The following is a 17,400-nucleotide window of genomic DNA, read 5'->3' as shown; positions in this document are numbered from 1 at the left end:
CTTTGTATTTGCTTAATGCTTTTGCATACTACATTTGTTTTGTTGTCTATGCTTGAGTTCTCTGTTTTGGCTGTTCGCTGTCTGCTGTCTGCTGTGGCTTCGCTGTGATTTCCTTTTATCAATTACTTGTTAAAAATTGTGCAAGTCAAAAATCATTTCAAAACGTTCGTAGTTTCCCTAACGGTAAGACGCGCTGGCGTTATGCCTCCACGAGTTTAATAATATTTACAAATATACTTACTAAATAATATTTATACTCGTTCGATCGAAAAAAAAAAACAATTGAAAAGCGGGGAATTTCTTTGGTGTTGTGAACTCGCGGCGCATTTTGATGCTCCATTGTTCTATATGATTGTACGTGTATATGTAGAGGGGAAAATACTAATTTATTTAGATTTTGTGGAATTGCTGTCTCATAAAATGAATTGAGTTTTATAGTAAATTATTATTGCATGTGAAACGTTTCGAAAACTGAACAAATTAACGGTTGATTGAAGAAAAGGCGACAGTTTCTCTGATGAGTTCGGTTCAAAGAAGTTAAATAAGCTGAACTCTGAGAAAAGTGCTCTGCTATATTTTTTGTTTGGTGTTGGTTGAGAGAAGCTTATGCACGTATGTATATATTTTTATACACATTACAAATTGCAAATATTCTATTAGAAAATGTGTCAGATGCCAAGTATGGCCGCATGTAATGGGAAGTTGTATTTGATAAAATAATAACAACAAAAATAGAATTTGTTAAACGAACTAAGCGAAAGTAGTCAACGTCAATTTTAGTTTCTAGACGTTGGCCGCTGTGGAATGGTGGCAAAGCGTAATAGATGTAATTCAAATGCTTAATTCTTGTTTGAAGATTACAAACAACAACAAGTTAAAGTGAAAGTTAGAAAATAATAAATTTCATAACAATACGAGAACAAAATTAAAAGGGGAAACAGAAATTTGCTGGACGATTATTTTTTAAAAAATTAACACTCGGAAAAAGTTTTTATGAACAGTAAACATCAGCAGCAATAACAGCAGTGAAGAAAGCGCCGCTTAATTAGCCAGCCATTCATTCATTTGGGTTCATTGTCTAAAGGTTGGACTTGTTTTGTTTCAATTCCATTATGTTTCCGCTTTGCACAGCCTATTGATATATGCACATATGCATGAACGTATGTGTGTAATTTTTAGTTGAACTTTGAAATCAATGATTTTTAATGCAAGCTCATTTTGAATGCAGTGCAAAAGTAAACAAAAGCAGAGGTGATGTAAAATCAGCTGATTCGGTGAAACAATCAAGTTTCGTTTATATGAAAAAACAACAACAACAACAAATAAACAAGTAAAAAGGTAACAGTGCGCACGAAAGAGAATACAAAATTTTACTCATTTAGAAAGTGAAGTGAAATAATTTCACAAAAGCAGAAAAACGGCAGCAGCAGTGGTACAATTACAAAAAAAAAAAAACAATCTAAAAACAACAAGCAATCGTTTCACTCATAGAACTTTCGCAGAAATCCCTAAAATAATTGCGCTGACGTCAGTCGGTGTGGCGCGTCAACTTATCGCATACATACATACATACATGTTTGTGCTATATACACGATTATGTCCACTTGTATTTGTGTTGCGCAGAAAGTAGCGCTTAACGAAATTATTTAAAAAGTAAAACTAATCAAAAAATAATATTAAAAAAAGAAACACAACGACCGACCATAATAAGAAAACGCAAGAAAACGTGTCAACGCCGAAAGTGAACAACAACAACAACAAAATAATTTACTACACTTCACAGTGATAGAATTGATTTTTTTTGTATATAAACATACATACATTTGTGTACATACATATGCGACTTTTAGTGCAGGTTTTGTTTTGCGAAATGCACTACGGTTGTTAATTTTCACTGCAATTAGCAACGGAGTAGCTAAAGTGACAAGTAAATAGAGACAGGTAAATATTGGGAAAATTAGTAAAGTCTACATGTAGGGCTGTTTTCTTAACCCACTGTTAAAGTCTTGACACGACAAAAGCGATTTCATACCCTTAAAAATGTTCACAAACCGTTAAATATTTATTTAATAGTATTAAGTGCTCGACAGCGAAGTGCAAAAAAAAAAAAATTGTGAAAATCTGTTGCTCTAGCATTGGTTTAACAGGAAAAAACTAAAAAAAAAATATTTCATTGGTTGACAAACAAAATTAGAAAAGCGGCAACAACTTCAATGCTTCAGAAGATATGAATATTGTGACCTTAGTTACTACTCAATACTCTAAAATACCGGCAACGAAAATATGTAAAGTAGTCAATCAGCTGTTTTTTGTTTACAAACAACACAGGCAGCGCTGTTATAACGAATCATTAAGGGGGAACGCCACTGTGAAGGGTAAAAAAATAGTAGATTTTTGGAAATTTTTTTTTGTAAGTAGGAATGATTATTCGAGGATCGGACAAAAGGCAATTTATTACATGTGCATTAAACTATGTTGATGTAAATTTTTATTAAAAAATATAGAAAATTGACAAAGTTATGTAAATAAACGTAACGAGTAAAAAAAAAACTGACGTCATCGGGTAGCAGCGATACAGCAATGAATAATCATCTGAAATTAAAAAACCAAAAATTTTATTATTCTACACAATAGTGGCTATCGTTGCACGTAGCCCTTTTTTTCTTGTTTTTTTTGACAAAATGGTGGTGATTTGAATTTCGATGTGTGTTTTTCGTCATTTTTTTGATTTTCAACAGCCCCAAAAAAATAGTTATTTTCAAAATTTTGAAAATCGGCTACGTACAACGATAGTCAATGCGATAACAAAAATTTGCAAAAAAAAAAAAAGAAAATTAAAGTCGGTCCATTAGTCTTCGAGAAATCGTTGCCACCGTATCAAAAAAAGTCGTTTCGAGAAAAACGCGTTTGAAATAAAGCATTATCGTAAGCGCTACGGGGCCGAACCGATGGGCGCTCACCTAAGTGCAGATAGAATCGGGAATAAAGCGAATTTCGCTTTAAAATTATTACCAACTTTTTCTTAAGTAGTTATACTAACAATTTATGCAAAAAAAAAAATCGATTTTCATGAATTTTCACAGTGGCGTTCCTTCCCCCTTAACATGCAAGGGTTGTCGAAAGTGGAAGCTGAAGTGTCCTCTGGGGGGTTAGGGATAGTCAGAGGCCCGAAAAAATCAAGATTTTCAAAAATTTTTTTTTTGCGATTAATTGCTTTATTTAAAAAAAATAAAAACATAGCATTAATACATAATGTTTCGACTTGACTTTGGTAAAATTTCAAAAAAAAAAATTAATAATTGCAAAAGTTAACGATGTTTGTGTGGAGCCCGTTTATCCAGAAGTCCCTTGCGGTGATCATCACAAGTCCTTGGAGATTCAGCTAAAATCAATCGGGCAAGAGAAATTAGTTTTATTAATAGATAATCTTGTGCCTGATTGAAACTTTTTGCAAAATTAACAATATGGCGGTTTCTGGAAATATTTTTTCAGATTTTCGAGAAAAAACCCGACAATTAATTATTTAAAAAAAAATTTAAATTTTTGAAAAAAAATCCTTCGATCAGGCAAGAATTTTTTATGTTTTTCAAAAGCAGTATACATTTTATTGAAGTTTACCAAGCGGTTTTTAAGTTACAGTGATCACCAGTTCAAAAAACAGCGCCGAGCGCCCTTTGTTAATTGTTGAATAACTCGAAAAGTATTTGTCGGATTCACTTCATATTTTCACACAATATTTTTAAGATATTATACTTTAAGAAAATGTAAAACAAAAGAAAACCAATTTTTTGAAAATTCTGACTGCCCCTAACCCCTTAGTAGCATAATAAAATTTGCTTGAAAGTGAATATTAAATTTGAGTTCAAAGGTAAGCTAAGTTGGGTGAAATGTTTTCGTTTAACTCAAAGCGAAATTTTGTTCGCTTCTGAGAGAATTCCACAAACGTAATATGAGAAATAATTCAATAACATAGCTGTATTTTTGTTGTCGATTGAAGAGAGCGAATTTTGCTTATTTAGAAAAGTGAAGAAAGAGTGTTTCGAGTGGTTATAAAACACTAGAGGTGTGGGATTTTTTAGCGCTAAAAGATTTTTGAAAAATAATCAAAAAAAATTGTCTACCTTTTTCTAATGAGTTATTGAACCCCACCCTTTTACTACAGAAAATTTTCAAATTTATAAAAAATTAATATTTAACTTTTTCCAAAAAATTTCTTTAGAGTTTTTAGAGCCCAAATTATTTTCCAAAAAAAAAAAAATTAAAAAAAAATATATATAAACTAATTGTTTCTCTACCTTTTTCTAAGGAGTTATTGAACCAGTCTTGTGCTACTGAAAATTTTCAAAATGTTAATTTATAATTTACTGAAATTATATATTTACTGAAATTTAACTCTTTCCAATAAGTTTGTTTTGGTAGTTATTTTTAAATGCAATGGTTCAAGTTAGTCATGGCAGGGCTTAGGTTGCGTTAAGTTAGGCGTGTTGTGTCTACAGAGCTCCCTCAGTGGTCATGGAGGGCCATTATCATGCACAGGTAAACGATATTTCCTCCATTCTGTCCCTACCTGGCCCTAAACCATACCCCTCTTTTACCGAATCAAATCAGCACTTCCAACGGAATTTCACCTAAACTGTGGATTTGGAAAAAGTGAGCCCATAAAAATCTAAAGTAAATGCTTCAGAGTGGAGGACATTAGCATAAGAAATGTTTAAAGGAGTCTATAGCTCGTGCGCAGTTCGAAATGCTGCGCTTCGAGCGCTCCTTATTATTTCCGTGACTAGGCGTATGTTCGTTTGATAGATTCTGGAAGTTCCGCATACTTGAGTACTTTGAACGCTGGTTGAAATCAGTTTGATGAGCGCATTACTCCACCTGTTATAAGTTGCTGCTCTAACCCTTTTTTGGACTCGATTCTTCAAGTTCAGATCATTTGCCTGCGTACTTGACCGCCTCTTACGCCCCGGTACCTTTGTCTTTAACGAGCGGCTGCATCGCTTTGTGACACTACCCATGCCTCTGCGCCATAAAGCAACACGGGTATGATGAGCGTCTTGTAAAGTGTCAGTTTGGTCATGCGAGAGAGGGCTCGACTACTCAATTGCTTACTTAGCCCATAGTAACACCTATTAGCAAGAGTGATTCTCCGTTTGAAGTGTTGAAGAAGTGAGGTTGATCTAATCGTAGCTAATATTAGAGTTTTCACGAAACTAATTATTTTGAATCTGAATTAAATTTTTTTATCTTAAGTATATAAAAAATTTTGCAACATTTTACGTCACAGCTCCCTTGATTATGGCGGTAAAAACAGCATAAGCAGTCTTGAAAATATTGGACCTTTATTTGCTAACCGAAGCGAAGCCTTGAAACTAGCAAATTCATTTTGGGCAGCCAGTTCAGAAAGCGAACAGTTAACGGACATTTTAAAGTTTAGGATGATAGATACCAGGTTTGCTGTTGTTGTTTTTGTTATTGTTGTAGCAGTAAGTTACTGCTACCAGGTCTGCTGTTGTTGTTTTTATTGTTGTAGCAGCATAAACATTCTCCATATTTACATACGGGGAATGCTGCTCTAGTGACAGTCCTTGGCCGGATATACATAAATCAGGGTCGTTTCGGCAACGTAGAACCGACTGCCGTGGAACGAACAAAAAACAATTTCTTTTGAGGGGAATTTCGGATTCTACATTATTCGTTTTGTGTTTCACAAAATTTTGCTTTAGCTTAATCGGCATATCCATCAAATTCTCTCACAGCTGAGTAACGGTCTGCTAAGTAGTACACCTCTAAAAATCTTTTCCCCATGTTTTAAAGTTAGCATCACTCTCTCCCTGTTTAACCTCTCTCTATCGTCTCACTTTAAGCGCTGGTTGAGAAAAGGGTCATCACAAATAATTATGCAATAAAATCTCGCAACATATTTTTAATTAAAAAAATAATAATTTAAAAACTTTATTTTCTCTATGCTTTGTATTTTCAGTTTATTCAAGTGTGGGAGGACATTTTTTGAGTAAAGCCATTGCAAATAAATCAAGAAAAAAATATTCGAAAAACACCACCAATTCAACAAATAAACGCAGACTATGTACAAATTGGAACTTCTGCCAAAACAACAACAACCACAAAAACACAAATCAAAATTAATAAAGCGACCAAAACAACAACAACACCTAAAACAAGAACCACCGCCTGACACCGCAGCAACACTCAGTCAGCCACAATTGCAAACTGCAGAACGTGCAAAAAAAGCAAAAACATTGTCAGCAACAACAACAAAACACGCTTGCAAACTAGATAAAGTAGTTAAGACAAGCAACAACAAACGATACCTCTTGTACGCAGTTTGTCTAAATAAACGTCGTACAAGCGCTTTCGCCTATCAGCAACAATTGCCAGCAATTCGCAATTCATTGCATTTGATCAAACACTTCCTGCAGCGCGGACGTGCACATCTGCTGATCGCGAACTGTGATCTGCGAAATTTTATCGATTACACATAGCGAACAAGAAAAAAGAGCGCAGCGGTCAGCAGAATCAGCTGCAGCAAAGAGAATAGCAGCAGTAGCAAAAACAAAGATACACTAACAATTGTTGTGTGCGACGCCAACTGCGTCGTTAATTACGTTCAAGAGGAAGAGAACGATTAATTTTTCTCTGTAAATACAAACAAAACTCAGCAAAGAGCAAAACAAAACAGAAACGTTTTTACAAGCGAAACGATATACAAATCGAAATAAAGTTGTAACGAAACATCGCCGCGCAATGAATATCGGCAGTCCGATTTTTGTGCCGCGTAACAGCGCGCCAATGGCCTCCACGTCAGCTGCTATTAAGACAGTTGTCGGCACATTGGAGCCGAAATCACCCTATGCCTCTCCACGCGCCATTTCGCCAACCACAGTTGGCCAAAATATGGACACTAATAACAATGTGGAAGGCTATTGGCCTTTATTCAACAATGCAACAGCGTTTTATTCCTGTGATGTGAATAGCAACTATTTGCAATATTGTCAGCAAAAACAACAACAATATTTTCAAAATTTTTTCCAGCGGCAAAGAACTTTACCCAATTTCCACATTCAATGGACGCAGCGGAAAGCGATAAACGCCGCAATCGGTCAGCGTCAGCAGCGCAAAGTAACAAAAGCAGCGGCAATGGCAGCAGAAGTGACATCTTCACCAAGCCAGCAGAGCAGGAAGAAGCAAAAAACACAGCAGCAAGCAACGAAACAACAACTACTTTTTGAGCAACAACAACAGCAACAACAAGTGGATGCCACGAAATTTACAACAAAAGATAAGACAACGGAGATGCCCAACGATTCGCTTTCGCCACTATCGAACCCAGCAACAATGTTGTTGCTGTTGAAATCAACTGCAGAAATTGTCAGCATCGATGTTGCAAACGAAAATGTTTTGAGCGAAAACAATAAAAACAAACACATAAATAATGACAATGTCGTCATTTCGAAAGAGGAGGGTGATGTCAATATGACAACACTCACGCCGATATGCGATGCAATTGCGGCATTGCCAAATCAATCAATTCAAATTTCAAAATTAGTTGCTGAACCGGAAGAGCCGACAAAGAAAGGTAAGTGTTGGACTCTCTTGAACTTCTGCGTAAACTGATTGTGGCTCATGTTGCATTTTTGATTACCTCTTAAATTCTCATTGCATCTGTTAAAAAATATGTATGTAAAGAGTGGTTAAATTTCAAGGGCCGATGTTGAATGTGAACCACACCTAAACGTCAACGACACCGTTGGACTTCTTTCTTTGGGGTTATTTGAAAGAATAGGTGTTTGGCGATAAGCCAGCAACAATTCAAGAGCTAAAGGATGAGATAATTTGGCACATTGACGGCATAGAACCTCAATTATGCCTCAGCGTCATCGAAAATTTGGACCATCGGATGGAGGTGTGCCACCGAGGCCGCAGCGGCTATTTGGCCGATATTTTGCTGCATGCGTAATTGAGCCGTACCAATATTATCATAATAAAGAGAAATGACAGCAAGTTCCTAAAAAAATTGTATTTATTCAAAATCAACACCGGCCCTTGAAACTTAACCACCCTTTACAAAAACAGTGAGTGCCACTGAAAATCGTACAACTTTTTATTTTGTAAAAAACGATAGCGTGTAATTTAACTAAAATAGTACAGTGTGCTCTCTTATAAGCGGACACCTTAGGGACCGAAAAATATGTCTGCTTATGAGAAAAGTGTAAAACTAGCTAGTAATACGTTATGGGAGTGTTAACGGGTTAAGGGAGGGTTGCCCGTCCAGGAGAAAAGCATTTCAAATATTCTTAAGGGATTATATACAGTTAGAAGGTCGAAAAAGGCGAATTTTCCAGAATTTTTTCTGAGAAAACTTTTAAATTTATTGATCTATTTTATTTTGTATTTTAAGACTTAGTTTTAGACCCGTTCTGTGAATGCCGTAATCGAAGTCCAACCACCACCTATAGCAGATGAAGCTAATATACTTCGAGAGACCCTCGTAATTTCGGCACAATTACATTCTGGATACTGTACCAGAATCGACCCCGACATACTAAACATATAATATATCCGGCATGTGAAGGCTCCCCGCATGACACTAACCACCTTTTCACATGCCCTCTAATACCGATTCATCTAACACCCCTCTCCCTCTGGACCCAACCCGTCGAAACAGCATGTTTCCTTTCCGTTCGGAGTCGGCTTGAAACTGTAGGCACCTCCATTTGTGGAACAACATCAAGACGAACGCCACAAATAGAAGGAGGAGCTCGGCCAAACACCCAAAAAGGGTCTATATCACACAATCCCATTTCCTTTAACAGATTGAAGAGGAAATCAACAACAGATCTCTAAAAAGCAAAAATTGAGTACTGGTTTCATCACTGGGTGCCTTCCACGCATGTCTCGTGGAGCATCTTGGTTTTAAGTATAAATATTGTTTCATGGTAATATGAACTCAAATATCCGGTGATAGTGAGTTTTTTTTAGTTGTTTTATTGACATTGCAAGCAGAGACTCCCGTACCACATACGCAGAAGCTTTCATTTTGCAGCACATTTCATCGTTGGTTTGTGGTTTATGCGAGTATTTGCTATTATTATTATTATGAGGGGATTTAGCACTGCGACCTTAAAGATCTATTGTGTCCTCTTCATGGATGCAGGCGATATCTCTGAGCCCAACTTTTGCTTAAAAACGCATGGAAAATAATAAATGAACATGCCAAATTTTCTAATTGATTGTTATTGTTATTACAAAAGCTGTCTTTTCGCATTGTTCAAAATTTCACGACTTGAAATATTTGTAGGCCAACTAACATTACTTCAGATTCCTCAAAGTTCTCTAAATAAAACTCATCGTTGGTGGATTTTGTCCATCGCGAAATGAGCGTCTCAGCACTATCAACAAATTCCTATAAATATTGAATTATTTTTCAAATAGGATTAAATTTGTTAAAAATCGTTATCTTACCTTTGCTCAGCACAAACTCTGCTCTAAATCAAGCAAAAGAATTATTTCTTTCTCTTTCTAAATTTACTTTAGCTGCAAAACAAATGTCATTTGACATTTGAATATCGCACTTGCAAAAGTTTCATGGCTACATGACACGAACAAGATTCGCAAAATAATCTTTTGTGCAAAGAGGGAGAGAGAGAGAGAAGTGCCTGTGAAACGAAACTTTTTTTTCACTTCACGCTTACACAGAAGGAGAATCGACCCCCTGATCACAATATTTTGTGTGGTAACTGTAATTCGATGAAATATTTCCCCTACGCCTGCTCGGCATTGTGTGGGACTCTAAGTAGGTTTCTGGTTAAAATTTACTTTGATAGGCTAACAACAGCTGAGTCTTCCAACAAGCTGGGCAAATCTACTTTATTTGCTAAGGGTTTTAAACCTCACGAGTTGAATTTGACAGAAATCGGGGCTTTTCCAGTCTACTTAACAACTGTGTTTAGAATCGAAAAAAAGCTGGCATAAGTGCATTTTGTTGGAGGTGGATTACTTTGAAGGGGACGAAGTGGATTCGAAAGCATAAATAAACATTTTGAGATACGCGAACAAAGGCACCTTGCAATTGCGGCACATTAATATACTTATAAGTGTTTATGCATGTGCCTTTGTTGTTATTTGTTTTTTTTTTGTTTTGTAGGTTTCAATTAGTGTTTGATATTGCTTTTGATTATTTTTGTTTGAACGAACTCAGTTGAAAAAGCGATTGTAGATAACTCGATTTAACAAAACACAAATGCAAATGGCAGCACAAAAACATTTCTTTCGTAAAAAAGGCCACCATAACAACAACAAAGGTGTGATTATTTGATTTTATGCCTTTCAACGCCATTCAATGACTTTCAACTGGTTTTAGCTTAATTGTCAAGTGCTCGGGTTGTTTTTGTAGGTGGTATGTACTGAGGTGAGCAAAATTATTCAAACAACGCAACATTTTTTATTACGAGTGTTCTGAAAATAAATGAAACACCGATGTCTGAGAGGGGGACAGTTAAAACCGGTTCTGTCGACCCCTTCCTGGTAACCCAGATAAGGGAGATGTTTCCTGCTCGATCGAGATGTTTGAGTTCCTCCTTACAGGAGTTCACCAGAAGAGAGCTGCAATACGGCGACGACAGGGCCTTGATCGCAGCTTGGCTGTCGGAAAAAATATTAATGTCTCCCTCCCAACAGCGATACCGAGGCAATTTGAATGCCTGCAGGAACGCGAAGACCTCTGCTTGAAAAACGCTGCTCGTTTCCGGCAGTTTAAAGGAGACCGAAACGCTGGCTGATTTAGAGAAAACTCCCGCTCCCACTCCAGATTCCATCTTGGGTCCGTCAGTGAAAACAGAGGTACCTATATCCGTGACGACTCTCCTCTCCTTCCAGTCTTGCCTGCTCGGAAAGATAGCCCCAGCACAACCCTCAAATCCCAGTTTGCGGATGGAGAGATCAGTGCGAAGAACAGAGAAGGAAGGGGAGGTCTGCTTCAAGATGCTACTATGTCCTATAGGAAATTGTCTCCAGAGGCCAAGCTCCTTCAACCTAATAGCGCTTTGAACAGCAATGGATTTAACCTGCAGATCCACAGGAAGTAAGTGCAGAATAACGTTGAGCGCAGCAGTGGGCCATGTTCTACAAGCATCAGTGATGCCCCATATGCAGTTCTCTGCCACTCTCTCTAGTTTAGTGGTGTTGCAGCTCTTCTGAAGAGCTACCCACCAAACTAGGCAACCATATGTTAAAATTGGTAGAACCACTAAGTTGTACATCCAAAGTACGACACGTGGCTTGAGACCCCATTTTTTGCCGAACATAGATTTACAGGCGTAGAAGGCTATACTGGCCTTCTTAACTCGATTTTCAATGTGCAGCTTCCAGTGGAGCTTGAGGTCAAGTATTACACCATGATACCTGACTTCCGATGCGAGTGTAAGACACTGGTTGTTTAGTCTTGGAAGCTTCAAAGGCGGAGGCTTGTATTTCCTGGTGAATAACATCAACTCCGTTTTGTGAGAGTTGACTCTGAGACCGCAACTGGCAGCCCAACTACTGAGTGTAGCCAGTGCACCTCCCAAAATTTCAGCCATTACTGATGGGAAGGGTCCTGAGACCATTAGGACCAAGTCATCGGCATATGCTACCACCTTTACTCCTCCCCTGTTTAGGCGAGTTAAAGCTTCATCCATAGCTACTAGCCAAAGGAGAGGCGAGAGAACGCCGCCCTGTGGTGTACCTCTACGAACGAGCCTAGTGATTCTATCCCCTCCTGCCACAGCATTTATTTCCCTACCGCCAAGCAGGGACAGACCAAGTTAAATCGAAATTATGATTGATAAAAAATATTCATTAACTTTCATTAAAAGAAATATTGTTTTTGGTAGAAAATATTAATCCCTTTTGGGAAATGTCCTCTAGAGAATCATTTATTACTGAAGCGTTAGACTTTTTAAATATGTGAACAACACAAAAATCGGTTTTAAAAAGGATTTCAAATGAGCCTACAGCCTCACTAGTGCCAAGCCGCCCTGGTTGAATTTTTTCAGTCGAAGCTCTATAACTCCCTCAGTTTTCCTCAGATTTGCTTGAAAGTTTGACACAAAATTACAGAAGCGTTAACCTTTTTAAATATGTGAAAAATACAAAATCGATTTAAAAAAAACTTGGTCAAATGAGCCTAAAGCCTCACTAGTACCAAGCTGCCCTGGTTAAATTCTTCCTTTTTCAGTAACGTAGAATGGCAGACAAACATGGATGAAATTCTGTCATTCATCTTAAGGCGTCTCTTTGGGTTAATCTTTTTTGAATTCCGCAGTTGCTTTAATTTTGAAATTTTTTCTGCGCTAATGGAAGTGTAATTCAAAGAAAATGAGGAATATTTTGCAAAGTGCTGTGCATTGAAAATTTTATAGAGAAAATTTTATATTGTGCCTCTCGTTTTGAAGATAAAAACCTTACATTTTGTATAATTGTTGAGCATTTATCACATTTTGGTTAATTCAACAAGAAAAAGTGCTGCCAGACAAGCGAAAAATAAGTAGTATAAAAACACCATAGCAGATAATAAATGCATAAAATGATGATAGGTCTTTTGCTATTTGCGAAATTACATACTCACTGTACATACATATGTTTGTATGTATGTATACTCGTAGATATCACATGCACAATTGTATCTGTTTGCTCATTTCAATTTGATAAAATAATCTAAATTACTCATTACGAACTAAATGACAAACATTCAGTGCATAGCAAAGCTTTGAACACAAAACTCGCACACACACACTTATGTATTTAGACCGGCGCGAGTCGCAACGGGGTGTAAGCGGCTCAAGGTCAATGTATGGCATTGAACTTGCAATTGCTTAAGGTTACTTTCGAGGTCAAAACCCCACCACCACTCACCAACTACCATTCACTGCCTGCCGATAACGTCGTCGTCACTCGTCGCTGCCTTCGTCGCCGATGCGCAAGAGCCGAAAAAGCATCCGAGCAACCGTGCAGACGACTAACCACCACCAATCAAAGAATCAAGGCAGCACGGCATGGCAGAGCTACAAAAAGATAACAATAATAAAAATAACAAAAAAGTAAATAAGTAATAATCATGCGAATGCGAGTGCAAGCAGCGCAAAAAGCAAGCTGTAGACGGGCATACACAAATGAAAATAGCAAAACCAAATAGAAAAAACTAAAATAAAAATATTTTAAGTAAACAGATGTAGAAGCGAAAAAGGAGGAATCAACTTGAGTGTGAGAGTTTAGGTTGTTGCCTTTTGGGTGTGAAGCGGGGTTGGGGTTAACCGAAGTATGCCGCCTTTGTTTAGTGACTGCTGCTGAGTTTAGCGGTAAAAACAAGTTTGTAAAACAAAGAAATTTGTTTATAATGTTTTCTCAATAGAGCAGCTAAATTCAATCAGCTGAGTGAAAGATAAAAAACACACAGTGAAAGACAGCCAAGATAAGTACAAAACACTAACAACATAAACAAGCAAAGAGTTCATTGCACTAGCAAAGCAAAAGCAAAGCTTCTGAGAATAAGAAAAGCAAAATTCCAATAAATTGTGGAAAATAGTAAAAAAGTGTAAATAAAAAAGTAAAGATAATTCAAAAGCTTGAAGGCAAAAGCTTTCGTGTTAATGATGAGCCGTCTAAAGGGTGTTTACTTCACAAACTGGCCGCCTTGTCGCTTTACTTTAGTCATGCTCCTAATCACACTTGCACGCTTGAACTTTTGTGATTAACTTTCGCAATTTAAATTTGAATTTAGTGGGTCAGCGATTTATTTTGTTTTATTTGGAATAAATTACACATTTTTTACAGCGACAACTTTTTGCGGCGCGTCAATAAAATATTGATTGTTTTGTTCTTCTTTTTTGAAGATATTATATGTGGACGAATTCGTTTATATATTTGCGCGTACAAAGGGCGTATGCATAAGGAGGGGTGGCGGCAGATGGCCCTTGAGGCTAAATTCGCACCACAATATAATATTATGTTTTTAGTGCACCGGAAATTAAAATTTGTTTGAAGTTATGAAGAAATGGACTTTTGATTGAAGATTATTAAAACGTATAAAATGTTGTTTTTATTTATATTTTCTAATTCTACAAAATCGGTATTTATTTATTATCAGTAAAAAGAAAATAGCAAAATTATTATTACATTTAAAAAGCTTTGAAGGCTTCCAGCTGAAAAATAAGAATATTTCAGTTATTAAAAAAAAAAATGCGTTTAATTGGATTTTTTTTTTTTAATTAAGGGGGCAGATACCTGTAAACGGCCATATTTTCCCTGATTTTCATTAAAATTATATAAAATGGAGAAGTCAATATATTTTTTTCAAAATTGGCATACAGTTTATTTATACATCAAAATAATATAAAATTTTTTTTATTTTAATCTTTTAAAATGGCGGATGTACACTCAATTCTTCCAGGAAGGCTTCTCAATCGGCGGGCATTGTTGCATCGGCGTCAGTGACCTGAATACGAAAAACCAAAAATTTTTTTTGTTTATTAATGTCATAATTTCTATATGAATTAAACAAAAATGGAATAAAATTAGCAAAATAAAATGCTTAAAAAAATGAATTTTGGGGGAGTTTTCCACTATTTTTGCTTCGAAAAAATTATTTTTTCGAGAAATTTTCAGAAACTTTAAATTCACTTAGAAAATAATATCATAAAAAAGATGTGCAAAATTTTAGGGAGATCGGTCAATAAATTTTCGAGTTATCGTGTACGCCAATTCGAAAAATATAGTTTTGAGAAAAACGCGTCTAAAGTCGGCAACGTAACTATACCTCTCCCAGCGCTCGAACGCAAAGAATACAGTCGTCATGGTTGACGATCTATAATAAAGGTTGATTTTTTAAGAGCTATAGGAACGTTTAAAAAAAAAACCCACACGTAAAATTCAGAAAACTACATGAAATTTTTATTTAAATCGATAGTAGAGTCCATATAATTTAATGTTTGAAGATTATTTCATGCAAATGTTGACCGCGACTGCGCTTCAAATGGTCCATCCGCTTAGTCCAATTTTGGCATACTCTTTCCAATGTTTCGGCCGGTATCTCACATATAAATGCTTTAATGTTGTCTTCCAATGCGTTAATTGAAGCAGGCTTGTCTGAATAGACATGAGCTTTAACTAAGCCTCACAAAAAATAATCTAAAGGCATTATATCGCACGATCTGGGTGGCCAATTGGCAGGTCCCGAAAGTGAAATAAATTGTTCACCGAACTCGCCTCTCAACAAGTCCATTGTTATGCGTGCTGTGTGGCATGTGGCACCGTCTTGACCACGTCTGAAACCACATATCATGCAAGTCAAGCTCTTGCATTTTGGGCAAAAAAAAGTTGGATATCATTTCACGGTAGCGCCCACCATTCACAGTTACGTTATGATTCGCAGCATCTTTGATACCTCCAGCCCATAAACCGCACCAAACGGTGACCTTTTCTGGATGCATTGGTAGCTCTTGCAATTCGTCTGGCTGATCTTCACTCCAAAATCGACAATTCTGCGTATTTACGTACCCATTGATCCAAAAATGAGCTTCGTCGCTGAACACAATTTTTCGATAAAAAAGTGCATCTTGGGCCAACTTTCCAAGAGCCCATTCACCAAAAAATCTGCGTTGCGGCAGGTGGTTCGGCTTCAATTTTTGCACCAGCTGTATTTTGAAGGGCTTCGATTAAACTACCATAAAATGGAAGAATCGCGTGATAAACTTTCTTAACAGAACACGCATTTTTATAATAAAATTCAATGATTTGCAAGCTTTGTTCGTTTATAAGACGATTCGTGGTTAAATTATAGACCAAATTGAAGATGTTTGAGAGTGAAACAAAACACGAAACGTGCGTCAGCTGTTTAAACCAACTGTTTAAAAAGATAATAGCTAAAAAATCACCCGTTATTTACCTGAAAAAAAAAATATTAATCAGTATGACTGTAGCTATGTCATGCTACTAGAATAATAAAAATTAATTTGAATAAATGGCGCGGTTTTGAATTTGACACTCTAAAAATCGGTTCTTTTTTCAGTTTTGTAATAAAAAAAAAAAAACGAAATAATTGAAATAATAATATAATTCTAGTACAGGCTAAAGCTATTGATGTTGTGAGCAACATATTCAAATTTCAGACGATTCGATTGAATGGTTTTTTTTTTTTCTTTTTTTACAACACCCGACCGAAAAAAGTCGTTTCGAGATAAATGGGTTTAAAGTTTGAGGTACAGGAGCGCGCCGACCGCTCTCTACCTAGTTAATGGGTTGTAAAAGCTATAATATTGGGAATCTCCGCATGAAAATTTGACAGTACTTTGTTATATAACGGAATATTGAAAAAACAAAAATTCGATTTTTTGAAATTTCTAGACCACCGGGTTCCCTTAAGTCACACTGTAGCACGTGGAGAAACTGTCCACCAGTCACTGCGAAATGTTGACCTGAAAAAATCAATATGCTTTTTAGCTATTGCATGGGGTTACTGCAACTACAATTCAGTCATCGTTTCAAAAATTGTTTGCAAAAGCGTCTGACTGGGATTGTGAAGATATCATTCCTTTTTCAGAGTTACGATTACAGGTAGCTAATGATGCATCCAACATCCCATTCACTGCAGATTTGCTTCGAGATGTAGAACCACTGCAGCAAACCTCCCAATCTGAAATCGAGGTATGTATTGTTGAGCCTCATTCTGAACCCACAGTTTCAAATGAAGAATACTGTAATGAAGACGACGAAACAGTCGGTGACGGAACTAATGAAGTGATGCTAAGTACAAATAAAATTACATCGGAGAAGATAATATTTATCAGCATTTAAATATATATTTGGATTGGGCAGAGCCAAATAATGCTTGCTTAAATGATGGTGTGACACTGCAGAGGCTCAGAAACAATGCGAACAAGCGAGTCTGTACAAAATAAACTAAAATCGTAATCGGAAATTTTTTTGAATTGCAAATGAAACTTATTGCACCGAGCCCGATTTTCATTACGTGCAAGAATCGACTTTCTACTGTAACTATACTCAGAATATTTAATATCCGTTTCTGATTCAATGACGATGTGAACAACAACAAAATGATCGTTTTTAATTCCAAAGAGTTTGAAGAAAACTCACATTACTTTTATTGGAAACCACTATTTAATTTTTATTATTGCTATTGTTGTTGGCAGTTAAAAAATAAGCGGTCCATATTTCAACATCGTCATCTCTTAGAAGCATCGCGATTTGCTTGCTCAGAGTGGACCATATTAATCATAGTTGCGGCTAACATTTCAGGGAAATACTCTTTGAAAATGAATGCCAAGAACTGTTCTTCTTTCTAATAATAAACTCCACTTATCGGTCACTCGTTTACTCATTCATACCAAT

At 36.4% G+C, this 17,400-nt stretch overlaps 1 protein-coding gene across 1 annotated transcript; it reads left to right on the top strand.

The window, feature by feature from the left end:
- The first annotated feature begins 747 nt into the window (after positions 1-747).
- On the top strand, positions 748-16,845 carry LOC129238142 (uncharacterized). The gene is made up of 3 exons (XM_054873177.1): positions 748-1,941; positions 5,981-7,594; positions 16,592-16,845. Exons 2-3 carry the CDS (start codon positions 6,763-6,765, stop codon positions 16,843-16,845), a joined length of 1,086 nt encoding a protein of 361 aa, XP_054729152.1. The 5' UTR covers positions 748-1,941; positions 5,981-6,762.
- The last annotated feature ends 555 nt before the right edge of the window (positions 16,846-17,400 follow it).

This window comes from Anastrepha obliqua, chromosome 2, assembly GCF_027943255.1.
Source record: "Anastrepha obliqua isolate idAnaObli1 chromosome 2, idAnaObli1_1.0, whole genome shotgun sequence".
Taxonomy (NCBI): Eukaryota; Metazoa; Arthropoda; class Insecta; order Diptera; family Tephritidae; genus Anastrepha; species Anastrepha obliqua.
This window is presented reverse-complemented; position numbering and strand designations above follow the sequence as displayed.

Excerpts from the sequence above, each read along its gene's own strand:
- LOC129238142 (XM_054873177.1), top strand. The coding sequence starts at position 6,763 with ATGAATATCGGCAGTCCGATTTTTGTGCCGCGTAACAGCGCGCCAATG. Across the intron at positions 7,595-16,591 it reads GGAAGAGCCGACAAAGAAAG|AGTTACGATTACAGGTAGCT; the intron begins GTAAGTGTTGGA and ends TTCCTTTTTCAG.